Source organism: Pseudorca crassidens, chromosome 12 (genome assembly GCF_039906515.1).
Source record: "Pseudorca crassidens isolate mPseCra1 chromosome 12, mPseCra1.hap1, whole genome shotgun sequence".
NCBI classification, from domain to species: domain Eukaryota; kingdom Metazoa; phylum Chordata; class Mammalia; order Artiodactyla; family Delphinidae; genus Pseudorca; species Pseudorca crassidens.
In genome coordinates, this window is record NC_090307.1 from 13175156 (window position 1) to 13195274 (window position 20119).

General features: G+C 37.9%; 1 protein-coding gene across 1 annotated transcript in view; it reads right to left on the reverse strand.

Annotated features, from left to right (window-relative positions):
* PHLPP1 (PH domain and leucine rich repeat protein phosphatase 1) overlaps positions 1–20119 on the reverse strand; it is a 212594-nt gene that overhangs the window by 13439 nt on the left and 179036 nt on the right. Inside the window, exons 11-14 of the mRNA XM_067698892.1 lie at positions 18698–18898; positions 16009–16171; positions 6146–6276; positions 1561–1665 (exon numbers count right to left, since the gene is read on the reverse strand). Coding sequence (XP_067554993.1) covers positions 1561–1665; positions 6146–6276; positions 16009–16171; positions 18698–18898 — 600 coding nt within the window. The remainder of the gene's footprint in view (positions 1–1560; positions 1666–6145; positions 6277–16008; positions 16172–18697; positions 18899–20119) is intronic.

The window sequence follows — 20119 nt, forward strand, 5'->3', positions numbered from 1 at the left end:
TATTTTTCAATCTAGGTGCTGGTTCACTTAAGGACAATCCATAGAGTTGTATGCTTACACTTCAATATAGCAAAAACTTTTTTTAAGAAGAAATTGTGGAAAAGGGAATTATGTAGGAAAAAATACCTAACTGGTCACTGCTTCATTAATATATATGAGTAGATAATACATTTTAATATCCAGAGAGGTTTAAAAACCAATCTTGGATTTCACATCAGTGTTCTGGAATTAGAGAGCAGTTTCACACACTGGTGTTTATAAGTAAGGCAGAAGATCTTTTGATCTAAAAAAAGAAAGATCTCTAGGAAGGAACTTTGACTGCTCCAAAGAATGTATAGTTTCTTCCTCTCTCCCCAAAATATAATGATATACAGTGCAAAGTACACAGAAATAAGCAGAGCCCAGACACAACTGGTTATTCTGCCTTTTTTGTGGGGGGGGGGGCAAATGGAACAGAGATGTTGAAATGGGGGCTACGTCTTCTCTAATATGCCAAAGCACGCTCTCAGGGAAAGAGGACAGGATCAGTGCGTCAGACGCACAGTGCGAGTTCATTCTGTCTTCTGACCCAAGGAAAAGCAGTCAGCATGGCAACCACAATTCCACCTTTTATTTTCCATGAAGGGTATTCAAGCCAGTCGGTGGTTCTCAGTCCTGGATGCATATTAGAATCACCTGGGGGACATGTTAAAGCATTCTGATTTAACAGGCCTAGGCTGGAAAATGTTCTTTAAGGTTCCTCACCTGACTGATTCTAATGTGCACCCAGGGTTGAACGCTGTTAGCTATTATGGGCTTATCCTCCACTTCCTGTTCTTCCCCTGCTCTCAATATTTTGTGTTCTTATACCTTAGCTAATTAAATTATGACCATTCTAATCTATAGGATCCTTTGCTTTTCTAGTACTGATTATCAGCACCCCTTCATAGAAAGCAAGCAAGCCTGAAGAGCTGGATTACAATTCTCAAGAAATCAACATCTGCATCGGAGACAGGGAAGGTTGGTGAAAATAGGGAAGAAAAAGAAATTAAAATGCACAAGACCTGATGGCAAGACAAGCAGCTGACATTACAGGGAATGGACATCAAATTCCCGACAAGCTAATTTAGACTGTAAAAAACAGCTCCACAGAAACAGTGACTGTCAATAACATAAGGGATCTCGAATATGGACAATCAAGGCTACTTCTACTCCTTTAATACTCTCCCTGTTTTGCTTGGTAAACAGGCTTCAGAGAAAGATAAAGGGGCTTTTCAAAAGAGCAGGGATGCATTTCAATACTTATGCCTTCTCCAAACACTGGAGTCTCACATAGATATAATGTGTCAGTTACACCGTATCCTAGCAACATCCTCACAAAGAGAGAGTACGTGGTGCCAAGCAGGGCTTAGCCTAATGTTCCAACCTAAGTCATGAGGTGGCCTCACTCTGGGGAAACATACTGAAATAAATGTGACACGGGGAAAGTGTGTGCTAGCACTGGGCTTCTACTCCACTAAAGCAGGGAGGCAAGGGGGCGGGCAGGTGGCGGTTCTCACTCCAAAGTTTCACCCCACTTACTTGTTTTTCACCCCTGAAGCTTCGGTGTAGCCATGGCTCCATACAGCTGGGGCTCCAGACGCATCGCCTCCCGAAGGCTGATCAATCTTGAAACAGCGGATATTACTAACCAGAGAAACAGAGGGGCCAGGAATCATTAAAACAGAACATGCGCAAATTGCTACTTTTACCTGAGAAATGAAAAACACCTAAGCACTCTGTACTTACCATTTGTGTCTAATGTGTCTGAAATATTTATCAGCAACAAGAGCTAGCTACTCATCATAATGAAAACAAAGGGGCATATATACAGAGCATGAAAATTAGTTTTATCAGCATCAAATGTCGGTTATTAGGCACTTTCACACACACACACCCCACCCCTAGATGGCTACTCTCTCCTGGGGATGAAGGGGACAGCTCTCAACCTTGGCATGAGAAAAGAAACTTTAACTATTAAGTTGGGTGTATTCTCACAACATGAAGCCCAGATTTGAAAAGAATGAAACCCAAGCCACGACTGTACTGTGTTTGGATCATGTGAGAGAATTCTGCAACACTCATCCTCAAATCCAGTATCTGTCCACGTCACCCCTTCAAATATTTCACAAACATTACTGGGGACTTGCTATCCCCTGAAGCTTCCAATTCTTTCCTCACCTGCACAACCATGCTGAGACCAATATCATAAAATTATGAAGTAAATGAGGGGCATTCAATAAATTACACATTAACTACATATAAATGAACTAGGAGACAAATTCTTATCTCGCCTTGGCTCTCATATGCTATAACTGGTCCAAAAGGACCCAAAACAGAAATATTAGAAGAGTAAACCTTCAAATGCAGTTCATTAAAAACCAGCCTACTAGAAAGCGTTCAGTGCTCACAAACAGGAAGTCATACAGATGTGAAGCAGGTTTTTAAAAGGCCACCTACCACATGGTGAGATAAATCCCTACTTGTAAATTGCCACTAGTTTTTTCCCCATTACTTAAACAAGAGAAGCGGAATTATGTACAATCTCTTAACACCTAAACAATTTTGTCCTGAGCCCAAGAATTTAAATTATCTGTTGGCATTCATTAACTCCAAAATATAATAAATACTGAATACCTTTCCTAAGAACCATTCAACTCAGAAGTAAATCAATGTCTAATAATATTCACTTTGATTCTAGAAATATTTGGTGGCAATTTCTTTGAAATTTAAAAATATTTCATTAAAGAAAAGTTTCTACTCTTAATTACCAGAAAACATTCACCTTTTCCTTTATCCTAAAAAAGCTGAAAAACTTAAAAATCATAGGTAGTGTCAACAGAAAATCTCAAAATCAAATACCTCATTTTACAGATATATCCTCCTTTCAAACCCATCAATAAAAGGTGTATTTAAAAAGATAGTCTGCTGTTGTTTGCTTTCCATATGACCTGGTACCAAATTTTATCCACGTACAATGGCAAGCAATGCAATGGGTTTCTTAAGGCATACCTTAAGGTTCTCCCTACATTTTTCCTACCTTTCTGAGTTCTGGAGAAAAACAGAAGACTCCTTTCTAAAGACATTATACTTTTTACAGAACAGGGAGCCTTCAAAGAAATAATTCCATTTCCTAGCCTGTTTTTTTTTTTTTTTTTTTTTCGGTACGTGGGCCTCTCACTGCTGCAGCCTCTCCCGCTGCGGAGCACAGGCTCCGGACACGTAGGCTCAGCGGCCATGGCTCACAGGCCCAGCCGCTCCGCGGCATGTGGGATCTTCCTGGACCGGGGCACGAACCCGCGTCCCCTGCATCGGCAGGCGGACTCTCAACCACTGCGCCACCAGGGAAGCCCTCCTAGCCTGATTATTAAAGAAAAAAGTAATCCTTAAACTCCCCCACAATCCTTTCTAGTGAAGCAGCAATCTCTCATTTCCGCCAAGCTGAACACAGTGTGACTGAGCAGCCGTCTGAAGTGACCTGGATGTTGACTCTCGTACATCTTGAAATTAGTCTGAGGGAATCTGGGAGCCGGAGCTCAGTCACACTGAAGAGTCGCCATATGGACTAACCCTGCCTCATGTAGAACAAATAGGCCAACCCTCTAAGACAGCAAGTAATACATGAGATATGGAAACTCTCCCAAGTTATTAAGAAGCCACAACCTTCTAGATATTAAATAGAGGGTAACGTTTTTACCTAAGAGTGTTATGATTTCACTGTCTGTTACTAATTTTTTTTTTAATCTGAGAACACACATGTGCTTCACTGTAGCAGCTCTGGCCACTCTAGTAACATATGTCCTTTGGTAGAGAATTTTAAGAGATACTGTCTTATGCCTATATAATAATGGGGTCATTCTATTATATATATGGTTTTGCATCTTTTTTCTAATTACATCTTGAACATTTCCCCATGTCATTTTATATTCATCCTAAATTTAATTAGAAATATCTTGATGACTATCTCTAAAAGTTATATCAATTTACAACCCTCCATCAACACCAATTTGAGGGGTAAAAATGTTATCATTTAAATATTTTATTTAATATTTCCTTGATACACTAATAAGGCTGAACTTTTCATGTAACTATCCATACTTTGTTTATTAAATGTTAATGTGCTTCACTTACTTTCTGCTTGAGTACTTATCACTACCGACTCATAAGAACATTTTCTATTAAGAATATTAATGCTTTTATTTTTCTTATTTTTTGCCAGCATTTCTTCTCAGTTTGTCATTTGCCTTTTAGATTTACCTTTGATAGCTTTTGGAATAGATATCTAAAACTTTTATGTAAAAAAGTATTTTTATATAAAAATATACATAACATAAATATCAAAACCACTCTATACATATTGACTTCTTTTCTGATTTCCCCCACCCCCTTCTCTGCCCTAAAAAGTCCTTTTCTGGTTTGTAAATATATCCATATGATTTCTTCTTACTTTTAAAAATTATTTCATTTTATGTATTTAACTCTTTAATTTAGCTGGAATTTATTTTGGTGTGCAATAAAAATTCAACTTATATTTTTCTCCAAACAGCTACTTCCATTGATTAACAGATTTTTATATAATTATTTTTATCATAAAATTATGTCATATTTGTAAAAACTCAAAAAGTTACCCATTATAAAGATGAAATATGTTTTGCTAATCCATGTATTCTTAGTTCTGGAAGTCCCTTAGAGAGTGTGTAGGGCATCCTCCCTAAGAGATGAGAAAACTAAGGTCTGGACACACTGAGGGATTTGGGCCAAAGCTTCACATACTGATACACGGTGGAGAGAGCCTCGGTCCCCGTGGCTTCCCGAAGACACTGTACTTAGGCAATATTCTTCAACTAAATCAATTTTCTAATTAAGTACTTAAAATATCAACGAACAGGCACTAATTAAGCCAATTCCAACCAGGAATCACCTTAGGTGATTTTCAAATTTTGATATGTACTAAAGCCTAGTATAATAATAATGGACCACCAATATTACTCTTCTCAAAATTCTTCTCCTTTTCAGTTTTTTCTAAGATATTGGAAGATGACTTTCAGCAACAGATATTACAACAGGGTTTAAGCACAGACGGCATACACAATGTCTAATGTGCGTTGATGTCAAGGACTGTTACTTTGAGATACACTGCAAAAAATTCTGAAAATTCAGAAAAATTTAAAGGAGAAAGTAAAGACCATCCATAATTATATTATCCAGAGAACAGCATCATTTTAACATTTTGTTTTATATCCTTTTAGGAATTTTCTAGTTGTGCATGTGCACACACACACGCACACATACCCAAATGCACACAAATTTATGCTACAAAAAGTGGGATTACACTATACAAATTTCCTTGTAAACCTTCTTTTCACCTAACGTCATATGCAGAGATCTTTCAAGTTAGTAATATAACTCCACATCATTGTTTTTAGTGGTTGTATAATATTCATTATAATATTCATCATGTGAAGCATAATTTAATTTTATTGATATTTAGAGTTCTGTGATGAACATTGTTATAAAGACATCTTTTCTACCAAGGTTAACTTTAATGTTTTACATAGTGAACTCCATCCAACCTGTTATTCTCCATCAACAGAAAACATGAGACAGTACCAATGAACTCTCTTCCCAAAACAGGAAGACAACCTAGCAGGATCTAACTACCCCACTCTGCCAGTTTTGTCTAAATAACCTGAATTTTAGTTCCAAATTGTTCATTTACCCCACATTATGAATCTCCTGCAAAATCCCTTTGTAACATTTGCATTAAGCATCACACACCATATTATTCGTAACCGAGATGTACATTTACTTCTTGGTTGTTCACTGCTCTCTCCTGTGTCTTTAAATCCCCTTTTCCTCTTTGTTTTCATTATTCTCATCTCTTTTTGTCTGGACACTTTCTCAAAAACTTTCTGAAAGGACACAAGTATCCAATTACTTGAAAATTTGTTTGGCCATTCGTCCATTTTGGTGAACTACAGACTCACAAATCATTTCACTTCAAATGTGTGTAGACAGACCTAATAAGTCAACAGATGCTTCATATTCCATTTAATGTTTTGACTAAGTGATAAATGTCATTTTCGGTGAATAGCGATGGGGCTGCAGCGCTTCACAAAATACTTACTTCAGCAGCTCCAGGGTTTTGTGATCGAGGGCAAGTCGGGGGTTTCCAGTCAGGTCTAGTTCTTGCAGTTTTGGAGGCAGGTTTTCTGGTAAAGTGACTTCGCTTAGCTCATTACAGCTCAGGTCCACGCACTGAAGGAACAAGTGGAAACACGAGGAGATGGCCTGGAGAAGTTGTTCAGGTAGTTCTATGCTCCTACTTGTTGCAGGAAAATCAGTGTGACCGTTCATTGTACTATGATGGCCAAATGCAGAAACTACATTTGTCTGCTATTCTGCCATAAACATTTAAAACAGACTTTGCTAAATGTAATTAAAATTTTACTTTCTTTGAATAACACAAATTCCATGTTCTTTATACTCCCCAGCTTCATCCTTTTAAGTTCATCTCTACATTTAAAAATTAAGCATTAACTGAAAAAGCCTAAAGATCGTGTCTCACTCACATTGTTCACAATATCTCCGCACTTGCTGTGGCCATGAGGGTTACAGTTACAACATCGAGATGGAACTTTAAAGGGCTTGTCTTTGGTTTTTAAAACAAACCAAAAAACACGCAAAATGAGGAGAAGGCAGGGAACGAATATTCAAAATGGGAAGATAATTCAAAAGAAGCTAAATAAGAAAGTGGCGAAAGACTAGCAGGTGGGCCTGCCTACTATATGCACGGGAAAAAGGCAGGAGTCAAATATAGATCCTGCACTCCAGGCATCCAATACCTGGACTTTCCAACAGCCCTGCCTAATCTCACCTGGAAAACTGCCACAAAAAGGGTCAGCATACCGATTAGAACGAAAATTATGTGTTATCTGTGAATGGGAATAACAGCACCTTTCTTGCAAAATGTAAGGCTTAAATGAGCTAAGTCCCAAAAGGAGGTGCTGCATTTCTGTTATGGGAGCGGGGACCAGGGTAGAAGAAGGATCACATGCACAAGAGAGAACAGTTGGCAATTTTTCTGATAAGAGAATGTGTAACCAACAATTTAGCAGAATGGGGAGAAAGCATTCAATTATCTGGCTTGAGCTGGTACCTTATTATAATATTTTAAAATGCCCAAAGAGCATATTAAAAATCTTAAGGTGGACTGAAAGGCAAATTTTATCCAAGAATTTCAGTCTTAAAAGTGGACAAATTCATCTTTATCTGGAAAATTTTTTAAAGAACTTAAATCTATTATGCATTGGGGAGGGGTAGAGACTGGGTAAAATGAAAACCTCTATTTTTGGAGAAATATATTCTCAGTTGAATTCAAACAATACAATGTTTCCACACAAATTGTTTCATACCCTTGCTCTGAAACAGTAGCAATGATATACTGTAATTTTTTTTTATTATGAGAGCATTATAACCACATTATAAAAAGTTGGACAGAGATTAGAAAACTTACCGTTATATTTAACACCTGAACACAACCAGTGTTAGAATTCTATTTTTCTTTTAGCCTTATTATTAATATAAAAAACTTTTAAAACCCATAAATGTAGGTACAATTTCATTACATTTCACTTATTCTATATCTTCACTCCCAACACCTTTTATAGTCTTAATACTTTCAACAGAAGTACAAGAATTCACTTAACCTAAATGTTAATAACAGGGACATGGTCATCTCCTTTTTTTGTTTTTCCAAATATAAATAATGGTTGCATGAATAGCCAACTGGACTTTAATGAAACTCTGATAATACTGGTTCATAAGGGGCTATTCTGGCAGTATGGTCAGTATACATCAGTACAGATAAAACAACACATGGTGTCAATATAATCTCCTGGTGGTGATGAAACATGAGCTTAAGGCCTGACAGGTGTGGGCAACACAGAACGTAGGTGGTTGACACAAACGAATTCAGAGGTCAGAGCATGCATTATGGGGAAAGAGTAAAGACATTTTAGAACATTACTGAATTTTTTGAAATTGGTGAGCCATGTTTTTTAATGTTACCTCTAAAGATTTAAACTTTCACAGTTCTGTGGAGGTAAAACTGCTCATTCTTTAAATTACCAAATTATAAAATGAGTTCAATAGGGTATTCATTTATAAAGATAATGTTGGTGATGGTAACGCAGATCTTATGAGATGGTGCTCACGCACTACCCCCGCCGAGGCCCATTTCATCACCAAGTCTTTAATTCACGGCAGTCAGTTCCCGTAGTCCTGTTCTGACCCACATCACGTTTCCCCTGGAGGATTTGCTTTCAGTCTCACTTCCCTCTGCTGCATTCCCCACAATGCTGTCAGGGTGATCTCTGATGTGGTTTGTTCTATCACATCACACTCCAGCTTCAGTCTTTCTTTTGCTCCCTACTACCCTTCAATCTGCCACCAAAGTCCTCAGCACGTCAACTAAGGCCTTCACCCCACCTTTCGCCACCTGCTTCCTCACACTCTATATTCAGCTGCGTCAAAGTTAACTCTTGTGTGTGTCATGTTCTCATTTGTCTGTGCCTTTGCACTTGCTATTCTCTGTGAATGGAACTCTTCAAGCTATCCTTGCCTTCTACCTGGTAATCTGCCTTATTCTTTCAAGACTCAACGCCACTACAATGTCACTCAATTCCACTACAGCCCCCGTTTCAATCAGATGTCCCTTGTTGTAAGTATCTGCTTATTTCTTCCTTTCACTAGACCATGAGCTCCTAGAGAGAAGGGACTGCCTCTTCTCCTCCTATATCCTAAGTGCAGTGCACTGCAAAGAATAGAGGCTCGGTAGATGCCTTCACCGAAAGGAGGAACAAATAAACAATCGATTGCCTGGCACTTGGTAAACAATTATTTGTTGAATGAATAAATGAATGGATCTTATAAGAAGGTTCCTCAGTAATTAAATCTCTTAGGATGGGAACTGAGATACACATGTTTAGGTTAAATTCAGTCTAGAATAAGTAGCACTGCAAAGCAATTGATACGTTTTAAAATGCTTTTGTTTCTGCATGAGAAGGAAACTCTTTAAGGGCAGATAAGCAGAGAAACACCTTTATATAGTTCTGCACATTGAAGGAGGTTTATTCCTAAAAAGTACAGGACACTGGTACTTGGTGCCAATCTACTGGTGTCAACGCAGATAGTGACTGCTTTACTTACAAGTACTATTTCCTATTCTTTTAATAGTCCTCAACAAACACTTGTTGACTGAATAATTGTAACGGCGACCACTAAGAAAATAGAAAATTTGGAAGTGAGACCTGAGAAAAAAATTTAGTACCCACATATTCTATGTTGTTTAACGTATGTATTTATATTTAATGCACTAAAATTTTCTTGGAAATACATTGTTAAATAGAATATTGAATCTAAAACGTTATCATCCCCTCTTTCAGGCCCATTCTAGGACACAGCTAACAAAAATCACTCTGCTATAATACAAAACTCTGGTAAGGATACTCAAAAAAGAATTATCCAACCCTCAGAAAAAGTGAGATAACTCATAATTGAGAAGGAACTCATGATTTAGAGGAAATGACTACTAATACAATTATATATGAGTATAGGAAAATAATCAGTGTATCTTAAAGAAAGGGAATACAATGTGATGTATAGTTCAAGTGTAATTATCACAAAAGTTGCAAAATCTTAATTATGATGATTCCTCACAAAACATTACTAAAGAAATAAGCATATCAATGTTCACAGCAGTGTATTATTCATTATCTGCCAAATAATTGCCTGGGCTGCCCCGAATCAGCAACTTAACAGAACTAGTGAGCTCTGAGGTTCTGCAACCCCCTTGCTTCTTCCTTCCTCAGACCACAGCTAGTCCCCCACCTCAACTGTGCTGCCCAACAGCTCTGACAGCTCCAAATGGCGGGGCTCCCACTCACCTGCTGCACTCCCTAGTCCTCACAAGGTGAAAGCCGCTGATGTATAACATGTTCCCCCTCCGAACAGGTTCACTAATTTCCATTTTGAAGTCAAAAGAAGCAAATACATCCAAGTACTCAACCAAAATAACATTTATTTAGCATCTACTAAACGGCAGACAATAAGCCAGACATCAGGGACCTCGAGAGAGATGGCAGACACAGTCCCCAGCCCGAGGAACTCCCAGGCTAAAGGGGAAAATGAACACCACTACCTACCTCCAGCTGCTATGATCAACGATGTGTACAAGTGTGCGTGGCTGTGACAGTGAAGGGGCAGCTACTGAGACCAGAGAGGGCTTTCCAGGAGAGGATTTTTGTGAAGAATCAAAATTAAAGATAAAGAGGCAGATGGGAACAGGAGGGCATCTAGCAAGCACTGACAGCACGTGCACCAGGCAAGAGACAGAGTGATGCACGGTATACCAGGACACGAAGCAAGAGTGGTTGGTGTGGCTGGAGATGGTCGGGCCCGAGAGCAGAAGATGAGGCTGGAGAGGCAGGTAGGGGCCAAACGGTGAACTACAGATTGTGTCTTACGCCGAAGTCATCTATACTACCTCCCTCTCTCAGAGTTCTACAGGAACCCGAACATTGTAGCTTTAGAGTAAAATACATGTACACACATGTGTAGTATTTCTCATTATGTAACTTTAAGTCAAATTCTCTTTTAACACTTAAACTACTACATATTCTTGATGTTGCAAAAGGCTAAGGCATCATCACTGTAGGATGTTCACACAACTAAGTAAACCTATTAACTAAGAGAGCCAGTCTGAACCTTTTGCTTTAAACACAGACCCTAAAGCCAAGGTTGAAGTTCGGTTTTTCTATGTAATAGTGTATTTGTCTATAATTATTCAGGAATGTATATTGTTTAAACCTCCCCACCTTTCAGGAAGTTGCAAAAGAAGAACTTTAATTTGTACAGCCTCTTCCTTTTCAAGTTATATACAGTCTCTGTGATTTTTCTCAACTGGATTTTAGAAACCTTATTGGCAACTACTTGACAAAATGACAATCAGGGTAAAACCTTGTTTTAAACAAATCCTCGATCCATCAAATAGCATTCCATTCCTCCAAACAGCGAATTCCCTTAAGCACCAAAATAAATTATTTATAAAATCTGACTTTAAGAAAATGCATCCTATATAAACTAAGCAATTCCTTTACCTCATAAATTTCATTACCTCATAAAATTGGTTATGTGTGCCCTTGGGGAGACTCAGTGGTATATCACAAAGTTACAGGACACCTGGCCCATGCTTCTGGGGGCTTCAGTGTTACTCAAAGATTATGGAGAGGAAGAGCCTTTATTTTTACATTAAAACTAAAAGAAATGGTAAAAAGTAGAACACAAAATTAGCATGTAATTTTAGATCAAAAAGGAGACTTCAAAGAAATTTATAGATGATCCCAGGCTGTATTCCAGATTTGGGGGCATATGAGCTCACTCCTCTTTTTCCTTACTAATAAAAGACTGAAGAGCAGGATAGTGACCACTTCACAGCCAACTTCTTTGAGGACTCATGGTCACAAGTGCTCCTTTCTCCAGGAGCATCTCTAAAGGGATACTTTTAATATGCATGAGCTCACAGAGGACCAGTTCTTTATCTGTAAGTACACATAACCCACTTTGTAAGATGCATGCAGTATTTCACTGTAAAGGACATGGCTTTGTGTTTAAAAGGGCTGCTGAAATACTTTTTAAAACTAGAGTTAAAAAAACAAACAAATTAGTCTGAGTTAATAAATTATCCCAACTTTGAAAGACAGAGACTATGCAGTCCTAGCTTCCTGCTGGTGAGTCGCCAGTGAGGCAGGGAGAAAAGTGGCTTAAATGGCCATGTCCTGGTAGACACTGCTTCATTCCTTTTTCCTTAGCTCTTGTCCCAAACAGGAATGGATGCCAGATTCCCCAAATGATAGAAGAATTCCTAAATAACCATTACCCAGATTCCAGGACCATAATGACAATTGCTCCTACTTCCTGGTTTTTGGATACTGCAGTTCCTAGATGACCTTTTAAGTCTAGTAGGTCAACTACTCTACCAAACTAGACATCTAACTGGCCCCTGATCTGTCTTTATTTCCATTATCCTGCTTTCCAAAGAATTAATGCCTTTTCTTTCATCGATTCAGACCTAGCCGTTTCCCCATGTTCTTTGTGTCCTATGACTGAGCTGGTTCTCTCGCTCTCATCTCACTTTAGAAACAACAACATGGCTTGATTCCAAGGGAAATTCAACTTCCTGCAGCCATTGTTCTCAAGAGTGTGGCATATTAAAAATACTTCATACTCCATGAAGTGAAATAACAGTCCTAAAGACGAAGTCACTCAGCTTATCCAAGTGGTTTATTACTGCACAGCACAAACATGAAAATAACCTTCTGAAGAGAATTTAAAACATTTTAAAAGATGCTGTTCACCCAGTAATCAGAATCAGGACACTGCAGGGAAATGGAAAATTTGACAAAAGCTGCTGATATACAGTGTTTAAATTTCAAACTTCATTCATTGTATGTGTCACACATTTCTTTCATCTGCTTAAACCACACTTCAAAAAAGGTAGGACCATGTCCCTAACTGGAAGTAACTCAACTAAAAGCTTTGGTGTTGTTGCAGAACTCCTACATGATCAACGTGACTGTGATGTGGTTCGGCGAAGGGCCCCTGAGGAAGAGAAGCCGAGTGCCACACCCGCGGCCACCTCTGCTTTTCAGGTCCATCAGCTCTAGCAGCCTATGTGAGGGCCTCGGCCTGGGACCAGCCAAGCCAAGTCTGGCTTCTGTGGTGATTGAGAGCTGATCCGTATCCAGAGGGAGGTCTGTCTATTTTAGAATCAGAACAGAACATGACCTGCTCCAGGAACACAGGACTGGTGGTGGGGTTTGGAAGACTAATTTGAAAGTGCTAAACAAAGGTGAAGACAATAATATCAATACTAAGGAACAAAACGACTATGACTCTGGGTGCACTTGAGCTCATCGAAAAACTCTAAAAAATATTTTTTTTTCCTACGAATTTACATGACCTTCCTGCCCAAGTACAGAATTTGATGCCTGATGATCACTTTAACAGATCTCACCAAATGCACCAAAATGAGAAAAGGCCAGACCTAAATTTTATCCAAGAATAGGGGATGCATATAGTCTCTGTTTTAGGGGTACATGAATAATGGCCTGATTTTACAAGTTTAAAAAACTACATTTAAAAAAATAAATAAATAAAGTAAAATAAAAAACTATATTTTAGCATATATATTTTAGTAATAAAACTTGTTTACCCTTTAAATGATAATTGGTTTTAAAGCTTTGGTAACAAAGCAGTGAACAAGCACTTTTCTTTAACGTCTGAAAAGATGAGACTGCTCACAGAGAACTAGCTAAATATACCAGGATCTTATCCCTCTTTAAATTATCTGTTAATGTTTATAATTGCAATGATCTTCATACCTTTTATGAAATACTTTACAATTATTGTACTTTATTTTCAAGAAGCAATAAGAATACAATCTAGGATTATTAACTCAATGATAATATTTTAATAGCGGCTGGAGTACTTCAACTTAGAAAAAACATGATTTCTTTTCCATTAGAAACATGCTTTAGGGCTCAGTTTGCAGTCAAGACTCTCATAGGTATTTTATCATCTGTTTACAGCGAATATTTTTTACCAGGAATTTTCTTTTGGATGGTTTATTTATTTATTTTTGGCCACACTGCACGGCATGTGGAATCTTAGTTCCCCAACCAGGGATCGAACCCGCGCCCCCCGCATTGCAAGCACGAAGTCTCAACCACTGGACCGCCAGGGAAGTCCCTTGGATGGTTTAAATCTGCATAAATACTTATACAGCAACTTAAAATATTCTCATATGAAATAACACTAAAATATCATTTCGGAGTTCTCAAACAATATAACTACTACTTTTTCAATACCACTGTCTGTCCAGGGCTGCCAAGTTTGTACTTTGTACATAAAGGAGACTTGATACTGCTCACCGCACCCACCCCACCCCCGCCACAAATAAAACCCCAGCAACAAAATATCTCTTGGTAATGGAAGAGCTGGGTCAGAAACACTGGACATTTTTAACATAAGGAAAATGCTAAGCTACAATATCTGGGGTTAAAAATCAAAGAACAAAAGAAGAAAAACTGTAAAAAAAAAAAAAAAAAGTAATACCAAAAGTAAAATTTGAAAAGGAGCTCTAAAGCAGGGTTACAGGGGAAGGAATTAAATGCAAACACGAGGGCACCAAGTTTAGAATCCAGGAATCCAAGCAAGGGTCTAAGAGAAGATTTGCTTTCATAGAGCAACATTCGTATTTTACAAAATTTAGTCAAAACTTGAAAAGTTTAAACGTCTATCTGTATCTGTACTTTAAACCAGATACTTAAAAAAAAAAAGAATCTACGATTAAGAGTTATATAACATTAAAAGACAGGTGCAGAAAGTAAGACCAGCAAACAGGAGGTTAATCTTGAGACCTCGGTGCACAGAGACCTGTTTAATGAGGCCCCGTGACAGACACCACACCCCCCACGGAGTAATGGGCAGTGAAGCAGCCCCTGGAAAGCTTAGCTGTCAACACTGCTCCTGCGATGGAAGCAAAGAAGCATTTGCTTAAGTGACAGATTTCTTGGATTTTGTGGATCAACAGCCAGAACAGTTGCTCCATATAATCAACATCAGAGTTGAACCCCATCGAGGTCTTGTAACTAATTATAGTTAACATTTACAGAGCTCTTACCAGGTGCCACTTCTATTTCAAATGCTTTACATGTATTATTTCATTTCATCCTCACAGCAATACTGTAAAGGAAGCAGTGTTCTTTCCCTCATTTTACATAGGAGGAAACGGAGCAATTAAGCAGCTTTTAGTTGGGATCCACCTCTAGATCTGTCTTCCTTCAGAGCCCCACCTCTTACCTACTGTAAAAGGTATATAAAGTAAAAATAAAACATTTCTGCTAGTTAACAGTAAGTATTCTAAAATGACACGGTCATGTATGAGGTGACAGTGCGCTCACAGTAAAATATTTCATGGCTTAAGCACACACACACACGCACACACTTATCAAATGGCTTGTATACACCTCAACCATGTAAATGTACAAAACTCCTGTGGTGAAAAATTATTCATGCTATTCAAAGTGTCTTCAAATAGGAGATTAGAATATGCTCCTAGTCTATAACCAGAATTACTTTTTATTAAGCACAAAACTAATCATCAGAAATGCTAAAATGCAAAATGAAAGAACTTCTTACTCTTTGCTCCAAAAAAAAAAAAAAAGAATAAAAAGTTGTTAGATGGTTTTCATTCTAGTGAACTGGTTTCGTCCGATGAGACTGCCCTGAGTCAGGAGCCAGGAACTGCAGAATGTCTCTGCCACCAACTTGCTGTCTTCAGTTTATAGAAACCACTTTCTTTTCAGCACCTCAGTTTCCTCACCTACCAAATGGGAATACTATCTGTTCTGTCAGGTTTCATTAAATTGAAGTGAATGCTTGGTAATGGTAACAGTAATGAGACTACATCTATATAGGGAATTATTACTAATTGGGTGCTGGGGTGGTGGATGCTATTTAATTAGGGGAGTTGGGGGGAGGGGTGTGCAGAGGTACTGTTAACTATCTCAAACTACTATCAAACCTGATTCAGTCTCTGAGTCTCATAACCACCCTGGAAATAAGTAGGACAAGTATTGTTAGACAGATGGGAAAGAGTTAGGTGGCTATGTGGCTAGTTAGGGACAGAGCCCAGAAGACAATTTTCCCCACTCCCAGTCCAGTGTTTTTTGATCACTGTTTTTTTTTTTTCCCTCTGCCGACTCAGAGGTGTAGCCCAGTGCTGAGGAAGGACGGAGCAAGGACAACAGAGAAATCTTCATTCTGAGGAAATCTAACAAGGGTGCGAACATCCTGAACCGATGAACTAGAGAAAACAAGTCTCTTTGTGGACCTGAAGCTTGGAGTTTATGGAATCGACCCATGTACCTTGATTTCTGGGAGCTGCATAACTTCAGGAAAGACCTCGATGCAGTTGGAGTGAGCGATCACCGTGTGCATGCGCCTGCAATTCATGATCGTTGTCGGGACGGCCTTCAGTTTATTCCCACTGATGTCAATTTCTTCAAGTTCTTCCAGCTTTGCCATTTTACTGAAAGAGAGAAAATCCAAGGGTGGGCAGGTCACAAAGTAATTATAAGGAAATTTAGAAAGAAAATAATAGATAATGAGAACCAAAAGGTAATTTACTATGACTCTGAAGATTCTTTAAAGATTCACTTGCACTAGTCATTTTAACAGACAAGTTTTTCACTACTGTTTTTGAGTATCAAAGTATTTTGATATCTCCTTTCTTGTTACAAAACAAAAACTCTTAACTTCAGCTCTTTGAATTGGCAACAAGAAGAAAAATGGACGTCCTTTTCCTATGAAAACTCTGTGTGTGAATTGAGTTATCCTGACAACAATCACTTTACTATGTAGCTTAGTCTGAACTCCAGTGAAAATCCTACCCAAATGGGTCAAAAGCTGGCATTAATCTAATCTATGTGCTTTAAAAGTGTGAGAGTATTATTTCTTCGTATTGGCACTGAAAGCTCAAGGGAATATATAGAGTAGAAAAGGGTATGGTTTATATGAAGATATGCTTTCTCCTGAAACCCCACTCCCCAAATTCCTTGGACATCCCTTGTGATAACAAGGTGGTCATGAGAAGCAGGATGCCGGAAGGTGATCTGGATCATCTCTCGACCTCTGGCAATGCCCAAATTCAATCTGGACCCAAAAGAAATTTCTCTCAACTCCTGCTAAACACCTACAAAGAAAGAATCTTTCTCATCTTACCTTAATAACAAGTCCTAATGTAATTTAACACTTTTGTTTAAGAATGTCTTGTATTGTGCAATCTTAACCTATAATGTAGAATTACTATTTAATTACATTAATCAATAATTACAGTAACTCAATAAAGAAAAACTCCAGAATTAGAGTTTCTTATATTTTCTGTAAATCTGGAGGGAAAAAACCCTCTGCCTCTACAAACCTATAATGCATCTATCACTCCTCTGGCCCTTTTCCCACCACCTGTGAAGGTGGAATCTAACAAGTGCAGGATTCCCAGTGAGTGCAACTCAAACTTACAATCTAAATCATTTAGTTTAGAGTTATTGGTATCTCCTCTCCTTGCTGTGGTTTCATTTGTCACAATAAACCTTTTAAAAAATTTAGCAAGAAACACTTTATTGCTTTTTTTCTTTTTTCTCTCAAAAATAAAGGTTACCTTATTTGCTTACTTGAAAATAAATATACGCCGAAGATACAAGAACTAAGTTTTTATCTTATGAAATCAGATCTTTTAATATCATAAACATTCAACATGGTATTAGGATATGCTACAAACAACACTGTATGCACAGACTGTGAAGTAATCCATCTGTGATAGCCTGAATTTGTAAGATTATTATTTGAATATGTTGTCATCATATTGTGAGAAGAAATGTGGAGAAACCAATGAGTAACAGGCACGAAAAAAGATTGAGAGTATAGACATCAGGTCCAAGAAAGAAAACATGTCAAAGAAGTTTCTATCCCTCAGCATAGAAAGGAGGTGGTCAAAAAAAATTCTCTGTAGTTAGGGTGATTACTACTGGCATGGGTCAGTGGGGGATACCCTCAGAATTTGAGCTGATGATCATTTCTCCTGCTGGCCTTAGTCATTCACCATCAAATGAGGACCATGAGCCCTTTCAGAGATATTATTGCTATGTGACGACTATGTTTTCTTCCAAAAATAACATCTCATTCCACAGTAAAAGAAAAGTACATTAAAAGAAAAAAAAAAGAAAGAAAGAAAAGCTTAATCAGTAACATCAAATGAGGGGGAAAAAGTAAAGAAATAAATGTATACTACAAAAATAGAGTAATACTTGAAGTCAATGCATATTTGGGCCTCCCTCCTTTAGTAAGGGTTTCAACAGACTGGTCTCCTTGATGCTAGCAGAGGGAGGCTGTCCCCGTATTTTGCTTTGGCCCAGTGCTAAGTCGCAGTTAGCAGCAGAATACCAGAGGGGTTAGTGTTTGCTTCTTTGATGTGTGGGTGTGAGTTCTAAGACCTAACTTGTTAAAGCTTCACTCAAAGCAAGATACAATGCCACTGCTCCCCAAAATTAGAAATTAAAATTAAAATAGACTTAAAAGTAGAATTTTCTAGGAGCCATAAATTATTTGTAATGTCACAGTTTCTAAGAATGCACAGGCCACCATTGCTTTCTATACCATAAGCATAAATACAAAAGCTATTAGCTAACTGAGAACCTTCAGGTTCCTAGTTTATGTTCTAATTCTCACACATCATACTAGGTTAATCTTTTTTTTTTTTAATTTGACTGGTTAAAAGGAAGCAAAAGAAAAAATATACCTGCTAGATGACATGACTTATTTCAAAATCATAAGAACATTCTAGCAATTGGGTCCTTGGATACATTCATATTAGAAAAATGAACACACTTCTCTTTAGGGGAATGCTGACAATGGCTTATATAAAAGACACTGTGAATAAGAATCAGGAGGAACAAGCTTTACATTATCTGGGAAATAAACATGTTAGTTTTTGCCTTTCCATCTATGAATCCATTTTCAGAAATGCAATGAAGGATGTCACTCTGTAATCTTCTTTTACCTTGCTGGAAAACTCTGAAGTCGGTTATAGGCCATGTGAAGAATCTTCAGATGGGGGTGTCCTGTTAACAAGGGTACACATTTATCTGTGAGGTTGTTATTCGTCAAATACAACTCCTGTAAGACGCTGTTTGTCTCTTCAGAGAGTGTGGCTGGAGGAAGGGTTTCCAGTTTGTTTGCAGATGCATTCAGGAATCTCAGGCTACAATGACAAAAATGCAACAGAATCCCACTGATAAGCCACAGGTCTAGTCCAGAATCTTCAACAAACCTAGAATCTTTCTGATTGATAACTGGCATATTAGAAACTGGGTTTAGAAACATGAATCTAAAGGTAGGTCTTGGCATGGAAGCAACCTAAATGTCCATCGACAGAGCAATGGATAAAGAAGATGTGGTACATATATATACAATGGAATATTACCTAGCCATAAAAAAGAATCAAATAATGCCATTTGCAGGAACATGGATGGACCTAGAGATTGTCATACTGAGTGAAGTAAGTCAGACAGAGAAAGAGAAATATCGTTTGATATCACTTATATGCGGAATCTAAAAAGAAATGATACAAATGAACGTATTTACAAAATAGAAACGGACTCACAGACTTAGAGAATGAACTTATGGTTACCGGGAGGAAGGGTGGAGGGAAGGGATAGTCAGGGAGTTTGGGACTGACATGTACACACTGCTGTATTTAAAAAGGATAACCAACAAGGACCTACTATATAGCACAGGGAACTCTGCTCAATGTTATGTGGCAGCCTGGATGGGAGGGGAGTCTGGGGGAGAACAGATACATCTACATGTAGGGCTGAGTTGCTTTGTGCACCTGAAACTATCACAACATTGTTAACTGGCTATACTCCAATATAAAATAAAACGTTTAAAACAAAAAAAAGATAGGTCTTGGCTTTGGCAGGCATACAGATATGTGACTCCACTGTCCATAATGAACACAGCAGCTATCTGTATGTGTTAACTACAAAGAGAAATCAATTTTTATGGAAGCACAAAGGTGAGAGAAAGTGATTAATTTTATAGCTGGTGGGGAGTCGAAGGGATAGTGATAAGATAAAATTAATATTCTGTCTTAAGAAAGAGAAAAACAACTGCCTATTTTAAAATAAAAGAGCTCTTATAGTAATAAAATAATTAGACATTAGATCACAATACAACTAAATCACATAGTGACTAAGTCCTTTTCAGTATGATGCCCAAACCATATGTTACTGACATATATTCACAACTGCAAGGGATAATTTACTCTTGTAGTAAAATAATGTAATACTATGTAGTAGTGAAAATGAAGAACAACTACATGTATCAATAGGATGAATCTCACAAATATAATATTGAGTAAAAGAAGCCAGATACCAGAGGACACACTGCATGATTCCCTAATTATAGAGTTCAGAATCAG